The sequence below is a fragment of the Aricia agestis genome, chromosome Z (assembly GCF_905147365.1).
Source record: "Aricia agestis chromosome Z, ilAriAges1.1, whole genome shotgun sequence".
Taxonomy (NCBI): Eukaryota; Metazoa; Arthropoda; class Insecta; order Lepidoptera; family Lycaenidae; genus Aricia; species Aricia agestis.
Window position 1 is genome coordinate 31,477,061 of NC_056428.1, and position 15,874 is coordinate 31,492,934.

The 15,874-nt window shown below is 35.8% G+C and overlaps 1 protein-coding gene across 2 annotated transcripts in view; it reads left to right on the top strand.

The window, feature by feature from the left end:
- Window positions 1-15,874, top strand: part of LOC121738849 (adenylate cyclase type 6-like) — a 151,486-nt gene that overhangs the window by 107,332 nt on the left and 28,280 nt on the right. For both annotated transcript variants that reach the window (XM_042131104.1, XM_042131105.1), the window contains exons 9-12: window positions 1,584-1,733; window positions 6,364-6,485; window positions 7,303-7,395; window positions 13,916-14,062. In XM_042131104.1, the coding sequence (XP_041987038.1) occupies window positions 1,584-1,733; window positions 6,364-6,485; window positions 7,303-7,395; window positions 13,916-14,062 (512 nt within the window). The remainder of the gene's footprint in view (window positions 1-1,583; window positions 1,734-6,363; window positions 6,486-7,302; window positions 7,396-13,915; window positions 14,063-15,874) is intronic.

Below are 15,874 nucleotides of genomic sequence, written 5' to 3' on the forward strand. Positions count from 1 at the left end.
CTGGAGAACCTTCTTTAAGAACAAACTGAAGTGACATCTTTAAGAACAAACTGAAGTAACTTCTTTAAAAACAAACTGAAGTAACGTCTTTATTAAAGGAGTCTGGTAATAAACTCAAACTTAAAAATGTTTATTTTGAATACATTTTTTCAAATATTCTCAGAACGTCGGGACTGTACTGGTGCCTACCACCGGTTCGGGAACTAACCCGGCGAGAAGAACCGGCGTAAGAAACTCGCACGGGGCCATCTTTTATTAAAGATAGAAAATTACAAAAAAAATTTATTAAATTACAGTTTCATTATGACTAAATAAAATACAACGAGTGTACAATACATATTATACAGAAACAGCTCTGCAGGGGGCGACCTTATTCCCATGGTGTACTATCATTCATGAAATCAGTTTCGGAAAACATAATCTATATATATAAAACTCAAAGGTGACTGACTGATTGACATAGTGATCTATCAACGCACAGCCCAAACCAATGGACGGATCGGGCTGAAATTTGGCATGCGGGTAGATGTTATGACGTAGGCATCAGCTAAGAAAGGATTTTGATAAATTCCAACCCCAAGGGGTTTAAAAAGGGTATGAAAGTTTGTATATAATAATACTTCTTAACGCGAGCGAAGCCGCGGGCAAAAGCTCGTAAAATTACATAATTAGATGACATCCGCTGCGCCCCGCAACTTCTTTGCGACAAAATTCGTTTCTCGCGCAGGAACTGTAAATTTTTTTCAAGATGAAAAATATATATCCTATGTCCTTTTCCGAGACTCAAGGCAAGATACCATACCATCCATACCTTTCAGAAAAATCGGTTCAGCGGTTTGGACGTGAAGAGGTAGCAAATAGACAGACAAATCTAGGCATTTTTAAATTGTAATATTAGTATGGTCTAGCTATGTATGCCCATCGGATTTTATGAAAATTTTAATAGATATCAAAATTGATCGTCTTTTAGATCAAATCATATAGAGAAAGCACGGTATATTATATTATAGTCCTGTGGTCTGAGTTGATTCCATAAAGTTAATATACCTAGCGGAATAGAGCAACAATCTCGAGCTGTCAAACGAAACCGAAATTGGTTTCATCTGTGTGTAAAAATATGTGTACGTATACACTTACACAAGCATGATTGAACGTGATTTCTATGAGATTAAATTGTCAACGTGCGGCACGTGCCGACTGGACGTCAAAAAAAGAGAGCTGCTGTTATGTATCACACGTCTCTTTTTACCACGCAGTGTTACGGATAGTGACATCTCTCTTGCTCAGGCCTTTGTTTCTCTATTCCGCTAGGTTAATAACTTTATGGTTGATTCATAGGCAGTTGAAGGATCAGAAGTAGGCAGATGAATCCGACGAAATGACGTAGGTCATTTCGTCGGATTATAACTTAATGTACGACGTCATTCCGTCAGCTGGGTTGGAAAAATCGCAACCAAAATAAGTTGATCCGCCATCTGCCTATGAATCAACTATCAGATTATTTAAAACAAGAGAGAACTTATTTCTCTGATAGTACATGAAAGTACAGAATATAATATATCTAATTCCAGCATTTTTTCCAGATCTACACCAGTCTTGCAACCCTCATCGCATGCAACATCGCTGGCATAATGACACACTACCCTCGCGAACTGGCCCAGCGCCGCGCCTTCCTCGAGACCAGGGACTGCGTTGAGGCACGACTGGTTACACAGCGGGAGAACCAGCAACAGGTTAGCTTACCTATATTTCTTTCTAAAGGCCGAATGTATGAATCTCCACAAATCACCACCTCGGTTGGCCTTGTTGCTCTCCTTCTAAAGGCCGAATGTATAAATCTCCACAACTCACCACCTAGGCTGTCCTTGTTGCTCTCTTTCTAAAGGCCGAATGTATAAATCTCCACAACTCACCACCTAGGCTGGCCTTGTTGCTCTCTTTCTAAAGGCCGAATGTATAAATCTCCACAACTCGCCACATCTTCACAACCAAGCATGATGAAAACAGCTGTTCTACAATCTAGCAAAGAATTTACTAAATTTAAAACCTTTTTTTACCGTTCAATTAAGAGTTTCATTAACGTAACGTTGAAAAAAAACAAATAAAATTTCTATGTGTCACAAAATGGGCGTTATGATAATATAGAATTTTCCACGCGGCTCGCAAGCACTTGACCGATTTTTTAACTGTGAAATATGCCGAGATAGATGACCCATTTAGGAGCGAAAAACGAAGGTCAAAAGGGTAATATGATAGGTTTTTATTTTCCCGCCATCGCTCTCGCTAGGTCCACACTTTTAAAAGTGTTACCCGTAAATATTAAATTAGAATTAAATAAAACTTAAAAGCTTTTAAAATGGGGACCGAATCAAGACTGATGACTGTGGAATACCTGCACTGATAATATAATTCGATAAAGTTGTGTTCTTAAACAATGGTGGCCCAGACATTTTGGCGTCAGGATGTGGTCGCAACGCATTTTGAACTTTACAAGATATCGTGTAAAAATAAGTCAAGTTTAAGTGTCAAACCAAGTAGTAGGTCCATAAACATATTAAGATGGTATCTGTATCATATCTATGTAAGTATCTATTAGTAAATAAAAATGAATTTTATTTTTTTTAGTCTCCCTAAAACTCCAGAACGGCTGAACCGATTTGGCTGATTTTAGTCTTGAAATATTTGTGATAGCAAGGGAAGTTTTATATTGGGATGGAGGTGATACATAGTCACTGGGCCATCTAGTGTTTATAATAATCATATTTTGTTTGTCAAATGTGTAAAGTAAATAAATAATGTCAAATTAAATAGGGAACACAATTAATTTTAACTAACGGAAAATTATACGGAAACTCGAAAGCATAAAGACCACAAATTTATATTAATTTTCCAGCTGCTTACCTTCCACAAACCTCGCGTTGTTTAATATTAAAGATCAAACATAACTTTTCATAATGGTTTATGATTATTGTTTAAGGTGACGCCGTGTTAAAGTAAAAAACCGTGTTGGATATGTTTTAGATCCCTCTCGCCCTCTCAAAGAAAACAAGAAATGGAACAGCAAAAAATGGAAAGGGCGTAAGCAACAAAATGGTTTTTGTCGCGTAATTTAAAAACCATAAATACATTTCATATAAGCTATGGGCAAATTAAAGTGTATCTATGTACAAATTTTGGAAGCTTAAATCACTCTCCTCTATTGGCAAAATAGGAATCCCATTTTTTTCAATTTCTTTTATTGATTATTTTGTGTTACTAGATGACGCCCGCAACTCCGTTGCGCAAAAATTAGTTTATCGCGTGGGAACCGTACATTTTCCCGGGATAAAAAGTATCCTGTCCTTTCCCGGGACTCAGAGTATCTCTGTACCAAATTTCGGCCCAATCGGTTCAGCCATTTAGGCGTGAAGAGGTAACAGACAGACAGACAGACACACTTTCGCATTTATAATATTAGTATGGATAAAAGTTGACCAATCGTGTTATGCAATGGGTAATTCAAAGACAAAGACATGATGAATACTGACAATGAACTTTAGTTTCTTAGCTTTAGTCATTGCTAAGAAAAATCGATATCGCAACAGCCAAATTTTCAAGGCGTCACCTTAAGTATTAATTTTAATTCCATTAGCTTTGTCTGTAAGTATACGGTAAAATTAAAATATTATGATTTTTAACATTCCGTATCTATATATTCAAGAACTTTATTTCTACATAGTAGACGCATGGCAACAGTAATATAAGTATTGCTATACATATAGATTTAATCTTTAGATACGTTTAAAAAAAATGCTAGCCGTTTTCCCGGAAAAGTATTCGACCTATAAATCAAAATAATAATTTGAAGTAGGTAGGTAGGTAGCTTACCACCGTGCACCGTTTAATATTTTACAGCAGAGTGTTATAATATAATAATAATAATAATAGCTCCCAAACCGGTTTCGGTGACGGTGGCCGGTTTCATTGAAACCAGGCTAGCTACGCAAGAGTAATTTTATAGTCCCCAAGTGTGTGCGCAGTACGCAAGAGCACTCTCTATTCCTTTACTCTCATCCCAGTGGGACGGAAGACCGACACGACCGGCGAGAGATTAGGCGCAGGACCGACTTTTTAAATGCCCATCCGACGCATGGATCATCTTACTTGTCAGACAATCTGATCACCTGGATCAGCCTGCATTGTCCTAACCAAACTTGGAAATAACATGTTTCAACGCGGGAATCGAACCCACGACCTCCGAGTCAAGATACGACCAAGATGCGACCGCGCTCTATACCACTGGACCACGGAGGCGCTAAATAATATTATATTATTCAATATTCATCGCTAAAGTGTATTCACCAATTGAGGATCCTTTTACAAAGACACACATTACAACTTAGTACATTAACAGTTCCTAAAGTTAATTAGGCTACAATCTGAAACGAAACATCTTTTGACATGAGTGGTACCTTTGCAAAACTTGTTTAAAGTTTATCAATTTAATATAATATATCAAGTTCAAGTCGGTTTCAAAGTAGCTATTATGCTCATACAACAAGTTATGTTTGTGTAACTCGTCAAACAGCCGTAACTTGAGTTTGTTATGTAGGTATTACTGATAACCAACGTGGGATCGGATTCCTCATTATGGTTAAATGGATAAACTATTTTGACCCGTAACTTCTAAAATCTCTAGAGATCCCGAAGTTGGAAGTTATAAGTATAAGAACGATTGTTACAAAATAATATTACTTGCTTAAGGCGGGGATTAATCTCAATCAAAAACGATAACCTTGCACACTTATAATATAGATTTACTAACAATTTATTCAAATAAAATGTACAATTATCCTAGTTAATACTTATATTTCGATGAAATAGAGTTTTTTCGGAGGTGAGTTTGTAAATTAATTACAGCCAAAGTATTATTAAAATGTTTATGGTTTAAGGTATTTTAAATATTGTGCTTCATATCTCATATTTTTTAACACTTCGTTATTATATTGGAACTAGGTAAACCGGGAGTCACGGAATAACAAATTGGGGTTTATCCTCGCCTTAATAAGCCGGCGCTAAAGTTCTGGTATAATGAAGTTTTGTTTCTTTTTAACCGCCTTCCAAAAAGGAAGATTCCTGAATTCGACCGTACATATTAGTTATGTTACTGTTTATTACGATACAAACAATCTCACTGCTAGCACGCATTCAGTCGGCACTCGGCTGCGGTTTATTCGTGCTAAAATCTATACCTACGTATTACACAAAAATGCCACACATATTTCGCAATTCCGAAATTAGCAGATGTAATTAAGCTGCAGTGAATCACACGGCGGATAATCGCAGGCGTGCCCAGCCAACCAAACACGCGTTCTCTCATTAAATACGGGCACTATATCAAATATGCGCTTTGCGATTGCGCGACGTTTGCGATTTGATTTTTTATAAGTTTCACTAAGGACTGAATACAGTCGAATGACACTAATATTCTCTGCGCAAAGTCTACAATTTGTACTATCGAATAAATTATTGATATACTTTGATTGAGTTATGTCAATTCAGTAGTGGTGGTGATGTGGCAGCTGGGCTTAGGACCAAATTATTTAATCGAAATTGAACCCTTGTACGACAAAGCGAGAAAGGTAATTTACAGGGTAAAGGGCGAGGCTTTAGAGGTTTACTTTGAACGAAAAGCACACTCTTTGATTTCTCTATTACGAAATCAGACCCTGGCTTAAGTCTAGTACTTTTCCAGTAAACTATCATCATGTTCTATGGAACATGATAATGAACTACTAGATAGACTAGAGACATAAATTAAACTAGAGAGATAGAGCTAGAGAGAGATATAAGACTAGAGAGATATATGTATATGACTACAAACTGTAACCTAGGCTCGATGCAATACATGGTAGAGCCATGCTTCGGCACGAATGGTCCGGCTCGAACGGAGAAATACCACGGGCTCACAGAAAACCGGCGTGAAACAGCGCTTGCGCTGTGTTTCGCCGAGTGAGTGAGTTTACCGGAGGCCCAATCCCCTACCCTATTCCCTTCCCTACCCATTCCCTATTCCCTTCGTTACTCTCACCTATTCCCTCTTAAAAGGCCGGCAACGCACCTGCAGCTCTTTTGATGTTGTAAGTGTCCATGGGCGACGGAGGTTGCTTTCCATTAGGTGAACCGTTTGCTCGTTTGCCCCCTTATTTCATTTAAAACGTTACCAAAATCAGATATAGCATCAGTATAATATCATGTACCTATAATGTATTGTATATTGCCTATTGAGCTGTTTTCACACTCCTGCCTCTGCCTAACTGGGGTCCGATGCGCAAATTCATGTTTGTAATTAGGATTGCAATGTAATGACTGTCTTTCACTTAGGAACGCCTCTTACTATCGGTGCTGCCCCGCCATGTCGCCATGGAGATGAAAGCTGACATCGCGAGCCAACCGCGTCAGGAACAGTTCCACAAGATCTACATACAGCGATACGAGAACGTCAGGTAAGTTGAAATAAAAAAATAAAATAAAAAATCGGCCAAGCGCGATTCGGACTCGCGCACCAAGGGTTTCGTAGCGTAATGCTCGGGCCACACTAACGAGAAATGCCGTTAATCATCGCGATAATGCTAAAACTTGTTAAAGCATTATCGCCTTTAATTAGTGGCATGTAAATAAAGGCGATAATGCTATAACATGTTTTAGAATTAACGCGATAATTAACGGCGTTTCTCGTTAGTGTGGCCCGAACAGAATAGAGGAAAAATAGGCCAAAAAGTGTGTTTTTGTACGGGGCTCCCGTACCAGAACACAATTTTTTTAAACCTCTTTTATTTTATTTAAATATTATTTTTAATTATGTAACTTAGATATACATGTATAACTAAGGCCTTTATAAAAAAATTCAGACAGAATTGTATCTAATTTTTTTTTTTCAAATTCTAAACTCTTGTGGCTTAGAAATGTTTTTAGTGCTTTTTGGTCTTTCGATAACCTACACGCATGGATTATAATAATATATCAGTGTACTGCAAATTGCAATAGGTATTTGGGCTTAAGAAGCTGTACTTAACGATCACTATAATTGTCGTAAGTTCTAATTCAACACTTTCAAAATGTCCTTGTTGAATTTTGAAAAATTTAGCTACTTCCTCGGGCACCCCTAGGATCATAATATCAAAGGATTTTCGTGGTTGGTTACCACTATTGATCCTGGCGACACAGGAGATGCAGTGGTGGGAATGTGTGGTGGGCTATTTTCCCGTTAAAAAAGGGTTCATGTTTTTAATACTATTGTGTAACTACTTTATGTTTCTACAGCATTTTGTTCGCGGATATCTGCGGATTCACCTCCCTCTCCGACCAGTGCACCGCCGAGGAGCTGGTTCGACTCCTCAATGAACTATTTGCCAGGTAATAAATGCTCTATTGAAGGTACTTTTTCTTGTAGCTGTTCCGTACTTGTCATTTAGTTTTTTATACCTTGAGTCATCCTTGATTGATCGCACACTTGTAATAGTTTATAATTATGAAGAATGCCGATTTTTTTCTATCTAAATAACTTATTAAAATAAATATCTTATTAAATCTTTTTTTTATTATTTGTTAGAATTAGTTATGATCTAATTTCGACCACTAGGCGGCCACTAATCCATACTAATATTATAAATGCGAAAGTATCTCTGTCTGTTTGTCTGTCTGTCTGTCTGTCTGTCTGTCTTGCTTTCACGCCAAAACTACTGAACCGATTGCAACGAAATTTTGTACACAGTTATTCTAGAGTCTGAGAAAGGACATAGGCTACATTTTGATGTGGGAAAATATCTTATTTCCATGAAAATTTCGATGAAAATGAATTCGCATTGCGCGTGGCCAGCGCTCATCCCGGGGGTCCTGGGTTCGAGTCCCGCAGGCGGAACAAAAAGTTTTCAATTTTCCTGGGTCTTGGATGTGTATTAAAATAAAATTTCAAAAATCTTAAACATATTTTATGTATAATATTATAAAAAATCCAGAAATATATAGATGGAATGAACATTTTAGTTCTAATACGATTCAACAGATGGCGTTTTATTTTTTACTTTATTGTAACATAGAACTAATCATACTTATTAGTTAGTATGTTTTTGTTTATAGTTTTTAATACGTTAGAATATGATGTTTAATAATATTATAATATTATTATATATATACTAGCTGTGGACGTGGACTTTAGTTTATAGCGGCCGGTGTCAACAAAATTTGTGTCAAATTTAAAAACTTTTTAAAACCCTGGTAAGTGGTACCCCTCTTAGGGCCGCGCTACACCGGAATGGCAGCGCTGAAAGTGCTCGCCTCGCCGCTGCCATTCCGGTGTAGCGCGGCCCTTAATTAATCAAAATACCCAAAAACAGCTGTGCAGTGTGCACATAATCTATACTAATATTATAAATGCGAAAGTATCTCTGTCTGTCTGTCAGTCTCGCTTTCACGCCAAACGCCAAAACTACCGAACCGATTGTAATGAAATTTTGTATACAGATAGTCTAAAGCCTGAGAAAGGACATAGGCTACTTTTTTACTGGAAAAAAGGATTGTAAGGGTCGTAAATTTGTTCAAAAAATTCATAATAGATGGCGCCGTGCGTCTTCTACATCGCGCTGACGCTTGCTCAAAAGTCTTTCTATAAGAGGTGGTATCATCTTACATTTAAGTCTCGATTTTTTTTCGATTGTTATATCTATTCTACGGTATTAAATAACTCAATACTTTATCCGTGCAAGCAGTGACGTAACCTTAAGACCAAATTTCACCAACGACTGTTAAAGTTAATGATCGAATTAGTATCACGTTAGCTGTTTCGTTTTTCATATGAATGAAAGAGAAGACAGGACATTTTAACAAGCTGTTAACACTAACAGACGTTGGTGAAATTGGGGCTAAACCTATCAATGATAAATAGTTTATGGGTAAAGTTGTGTAATTGGGGGGCTAAATATTCTTTGAAATTTGGCATAAAATATAAAGTTTAATATAAAAAATAAAGTACTTATTGTGTGCACACTACACAGCTGTATTGATTTAAGGGGTACCAGGGTTTTTTTATAAAAGCTTTTGACACCAATTTTGTTGACATCGCGCGCTATAAACTGAAGTCCACGCGGACGAAGTCGCGGGCAACAGCTAGTAACTAATATGAAGTTGACCGTAAAAAAATTCTTCTGTACCACCCCATTTTATAAAGGTAAAATACCTGAATTTGTACATTTTAAATCCTAATAAAATCATGATGAGATAAATGAAACATGATAAAATAATTTGTCTACTCACTTTGCCGCTATCCCCAAGCGAATCATTGTCATCTTGCAAATTTAATTTTGGAAATTCGATTAACGCCAGGAATCAAAGTAACAAATTTTGACAGATCATTTGTTTGCCAGGCATACCGTCGCCCGTGAGCCGTGGCTTCATTTTGAAATTTCCTGCATTTTGAATTTCCTCGGAAGCGAAAAATATAATAACGTGGCCACTCACCTGCTGTTAAGTTTGGAATTTACGTTACGTTTGTTGAAATTATATATTTTTAAGATTCTTGACTGCTAGATGCAGCTAGGTAATAATAATTATTAGTGAGCTGGCTTTGTGGGACAAGGTGTGAAGATGCTGTACCGTACTAGTACATAAAAATAAATAATATGCTTCTCAAAATAATTTATAAAGTTAGACGTGTTTTGTTTCTCAATGGTTAGGTCACTTACTGCCGCACTCAAAGTAGAGCATTAATTACTTAATTGTAATTAATTCAACATTTTGACATAAGCCCCATACATATCTGTATAAGTCTTCATTAAATTGAAGGTTAATCATAATTAAATGTCTCTGAGTACGGTGGTTTGTTAGGTACGGCGTAATTTGGTGGAATTAATAATGTTTCCTCATATTGTGTCAAAAGCACTAATAGTAGGGGAGCGGAGGGTGCTAATTTTGTAGTCACACAGTTTTTTACATTAGGTATAACTGATAAGTACAAAAATCATAAGAACGTTTTTTATTTTAGCTGTGGGTTCAGAAACTGCAGCTATTTTAAAGTTCTGAAAAATAAAATATATATTTAGAAATTGCTTATTTAGGTAAATTATAAATATATTTTAGACAACAAGGACTAAATCATTTAGTTTAGTGCAAAATAAAACATTTGCGAAGCTTATGGAAGCTTCTTTGGGGTATACTAAACATCCTCTATCTTAATCTGACAGATCCGATGACATTTCAATATTCAAAAAAAAAAATTACCCACCACGTAAGAAATCGGATGATTTCTATACCATGATAACTAGACACATGTTGGAAGCCTATACAAGCTTAATCTGATACGCTCGAGCTTGTCCTGAAATCCCCTCTTCCCCTCCCCAACTATAAAAAGCAGTGATTTTCAATTAACAATTTTTGTACATTTCACTTAAGGTAATAATGTTCATTTCTGGCTACCTACTATTCTTGTTATAAACAATTCACAACTTGTAATAGCTTACCCTTGGGGAAAAAGTTCAGGTTACTTTAACAGGTTTGTTTTACAAATTGTTATTTTTTTCCTTAGCAAAGCTAGCAGTTGTTTTTTATTAATTTCAGGTTTTCTGTTTTTCTAATTTGTAACCTTTTCTCACTTGAGTCTTCTTTTTAACCGACTTGCAAAAAGGAGGAGGTTTATATGGTATTAATATGTTCGTATGTTTCTATTTTTTTATTAATACTTATAAGTAATTTATCATTAAATACGCATTTTTAAACTTCTTTTTCTTTCATAATTTCCTAAACCTATAGTAAAAAAAAAGCGACATCGATTACCAGATTGTTGATAAAATTTGCCACTAATATATACATTAAAAATAAATTTAACACTTATAATATTTTCACATGGATGCAAGTGAATATGCATGATAACTAAGGATGACTCTCAAAATATACATGGCACACGCTAGTATAAAATTCAATTCTATCGAAAATTGAAACCTACTCGAATTCCCATAAAGCATATTTCATTGACCATAGCCTCAAAATGTTACAGGTATTACGTCATACCTGTTACATAATATCAAATAAAAAGCCATTGACTATAATATTATACCTATGAAGATGGTAGGTTGGATTATGGTTGATAAGAATGATATAATATAATAATCATTGTTTTTATCATTAGTTTGCGTTTTTGTTTTTTATGGAGAAAACCAAATAGGAGTATAATACTTAGTACAATCTTAAATCTTGTTGCCTCTGGCTTTTTTCTGTACGGCTCACCCATTTTGTATAGCCTGGTCACTGCTCAGACCTTTTACTTCCTAAAAGGTAATTTTCAAGTATTAGTATTGAAACCCAGTGCCTATTTTGCTGAGGCACTTAATTAACTGCTAGCATTAATTTTCATGCAGATGGATTCGCTGAATAGCTACATTGATCGTTTTTACTGACTGTCTCTTCAAATCCACTAGAGAATATGGAAAAATCCGATTCATCTCAATCGAAGTATTGAGCACTAAAGTGATATTGAGCATTCGCGGCTATGCGATTACACTACAGCCATCGAAAAAGATTAATAAATCCAGTCAAATGGAATATTTTACAATTTATTTCAGTCAAAAGCTTGTTAAACGAATTAAAATTTAATATGGCCTCGATGGATTTAAAACGAAATATTCCATTCGAAAAATCGAATGAAAATTAATGTTATCATCAAAACAATTTGTTTTCATGTTATAGGCACAGGTTTTGATGTAGGTATTATAATTTAAAATATAATATACTTGCTCCACGGACAAAGCTTTCGTTATAATAAGGATTAACATTACGAGCATAGTACCTCAGCTTCCTCTTTTGTCTTGTATTTAGTAATTTTTATCCTTACATCTTGCTATCACAATAGATTATCAGCAACTCTCAATCTTTTTATACTAAAGTTATGGGCAAATAAATCTCAGTGTGAATATTCTTCAAACCTTTGTTATCTGATACCTCGTTTGATGGTCGTAAATTTTCAGTGACTTTATTGCACCATTCCAGTACATAATGTATACTGGTTTTACGTCCAAGTAATGAGGTCACCAATCCTGCTTTGTTTTAGGGGCTACTGAATAGTGATAGTAAAAAAGATTCCATAATAAATTTTACATCAAAAAACGTAACTTAAACGTAAGCAAGTTTTGTAATGATTTCTGAGGTTTACGTTGATTACTTTACGTTTACGTAATGTTTTAGACAGTTATGGATTTTTTCGTGGATCATAATAATTTTTAACGGCCGCAGTCATATTAGAGGAGGGGAGGGTGCTCTTTTTGTAGTCACTCGAGCGTCAAGGAGACTTAGTACTTAGTAGGTTTTGTACATTAGATAAAACTGATTAAAAAATAATAAGAGCTTTTTTAGCGGTGGGTTCAGAATCTGCAGCCATTTTAAAGTTTTGAAAAAGAAAATAAGTAGGTATATTAAGAAAATTACTTACTTATATAAGTTTGTTATAATTATAAATATATTTTAGACAGCAAGGACTCAATCATTTAGTTTAGTGCAAAATAAAATATCTGCGAAGCTTAGTTAGGAAAATATGAAGCTTTACTTTTTTATATTTTAAAATGTACCTACAGGCTTACCAAACCTTTGAATCGTCAGTGCTTTATATGGAAGCTCTTTGGGGTATACTAAACATCCAGTATCTTAATCTGACAGATCCGATGACATTTCAATGTTAAAAAAATATTTTTTTTAACCCACCACATGAGAAATTTGATTTCTATTTGATTTCTATACCAGCTCGTTGGGGTTCCATTATAGGGTTCTGTAATCAACATAACTTGGGTGACTACTGAACCCTAAAACGGAACCCTAACAAGCTGATTTTTGTATGTTGATAGATTAATAGTTATATTATTTAAGAATAACATTGTCCTACAAATAGAACAATCCATATTTTAGGACCATCAAATCAAAGTATGAAATCCTTTTTATCTCTGTTAGCTACCACTTTCAAGATTTTTCGCAGATAAAAATGTTGTTCGTCTTATCAAAATGAAGCTACTCACAAAAAATTTGCTTGATAGAATTATAAAAGAAGTTCTAGGGCGTACTAAAATAAAATTTTGTAACAAAAGGGATCGTTTAATTAATTAACAAGGTACGAATAAAATATCGAAATACCTGTCAACAAAATTGATGGACAGTGTGAAATTGATATTGCCTGTATTTAATTACCATTTATTAATTACCTGCAGGCTTTATTAACGAATATAATGAGAGTAGTCGCTTATAATGACACGTGTACAATTGACGACCTCTGTGGCTTAGTGGTTTAGCGTGTGGTATAGCTCAAGACGGGGGTCGCGGTTTCGAATCCCGCCGACGGAATCAAAAGTTGTCGATGTTCATATAAATATGTGTTAAGTATATTCCCGTTGTCAGGTAGCCGGTAGGTTACAAAACACTATTTACACAAGTCCTTCAGGCACTTAGGACAGGGCCAGACTGACGTGGTATATTATTATTTTTATTACAATATTTTGATACGTAATAGTAAATAAATGCTTTCTACATATCAGTATAGCTACCCTTTTTTAAGGTTTCGTACCCAAAGGGTAAAAACGAGACCCTAATTTATTATTACTAATAACAAGTTTTAGGACTTCGTTGTCTGTCCGTCTGTCTGTCTCCAGGCTGTATCTCAAGAACCGCCATAGCTAGATTTGTGAGATTTTCACAATAATCTTTATTATATATCAGTAAATAGTAAGTCTTTGGGCGTTTGTGCACTACACGGAATTTTCAAATCCGGCGCGGCGCGGCAATTCGATTTCCTACCTTATTTATATGGCAAACGTGAAAGTTACGAACGCCGGAGGTAAAATTCCGTGTGGTGCATAAACGCCCTTTAGTGGTAAGGGGGTAATTTGATGCGGTTATTTTTGCGCAGATTCGACCGACTGGCTGCCGAACACCACTGCCTCCGCATCAAGCTGCTGGGTGACTGCTACTATTGCGTGTCTGGCCTGCCGGAAGCCCGCGATGATCATGCCAAGTGCTGTGTGGAGATGGGGCTTGACATGATTGACGCTATTGCGTAAGTATATTATACTGTACACACGACTATAAACCGCGATTGACAATGAAGTGTCAGATATTACCAATCGTGGTTTTATAATATGGAAAATGACAAGTTTTTGACAGGGAGTCAACGACCGCTAGCGACAATTTAGCCCGAGTGGAGTATAGCCGCATACACACGTTTTCCACATTCGATTTCCGAATTCGTTTTTCGTGTTCGGAATTCCGTGAGACTAGCGCAAACGTTTTTTTCACGGGTTGCATTTGGAACGTACTAATATATAAGTACAGGGTTGGAATTCGTGTAGTTCAGATAAAAGCGAACGTGTGCGTCAGTTAGTACATTTTCAAGTGATATGCAAAGACATTCGGAATTCCGAACACGGAACACGAAGTTGGAAATCGTATGCGGAGAACGTGCTTATGCGGTCGGCGTCGGCCTAATCAAGAACGAGGCCCACAATAATTTGTCAATTTTATACAAAGTTTGTAATTTTATATGAAGTTTTAAGTTCCCCACACATTAGCAGTTCGCCGGCAGGCCGTCGCCTAAAAGCTAATCGGAAAAGACCACAGACTCACAGTTCCCCTGACGATTTTGTAGATTTTGTATCGACGGTCAATGGGTGTCAGGCAGCCTGCCGACCAGGCCATTTAGCCAAAACTTAGACGAGTCGAACGTCAACGTCATATTAACGAACGCTTATGTCAATTCCATACATTTTCATCAGCGATTCTATAACGAAGCGAAAACGAAAAGATTTTGGCTCACCCCCCTGAGCCTGCAGGCGGACTGTTAATGTATGGGACCCTTTAGTAATAGGTTTTGAGTACAACTCGCATTGTTTTTAGAACTACTTAATTGCTAGAATATTTAATTGCTCAGGGCATTTTACTTAATATTCAGAACAATAATATTATCATATTTTCATTTACTTATACCGAAGTTTCAATAAAATAACTGGAAAAACTTACGAATAAAAATAAATATACGAAATAATTGGTCGACGAACCGAAATGATATTTTAATTTACTCCCATAAACATGTGCAACTGAAAATTTTTATTGAAACATAAAAAATTTACGAGACGACAATCCATCGGGCGAGTAAATATTTCATGAAATGTCTGAATAAATTTTATGAAATATTCGAATAAGTAAGAGTACGATGCAATAAATATTGCAATTTTGAACGATGTTTGTTTATTTACACCCCGATTTCAGCTCTCCGTTTGAAGTTGGGCCAGTTTGCTGTATTTATTTACAGGAAATATTGAATATTATATTGGTGCTTTCGTATATCGGTATTGAAACAATCCACTAAACTTGAATATTGAATTAAAGCATAATATCTGAATTGTGATGTGTCGCTTCTTTGATATCCAAGCTGGCATCTCAATAATGATACAAAGGGAAAGGCAAGAGTGGTATGGTATTATGTCATATTATGTGCGACTTTGTATTCAATACAAATGTGTCTTCCCTGGTCCCTACCCCATTATCCTTTCGGGCATTTCGTTCTTAATTACATTCATACGTAAACTGATATTTTATCTAAAACTGGGCTAAAGTAATTGCGATTTCAAAACAAGGACAACTTTTCAATCTGTGACCTTAGATTGCAAAGTTGTTTTGAATTTGTGTTAGGTACATAGTTAATTCTATTACGAGTATTGCGTTGTTATTTACTGAGTAATTTCTGATTGTAGAAAGTTTTAAAGAAACATAATATTATTGATCTCATTGGTCAATTTTATCACGGCAAATTTTAAAGTAGGTACCTACGGTAAAACAAGGGATCATCTATTTTATATCGATATAATATTTC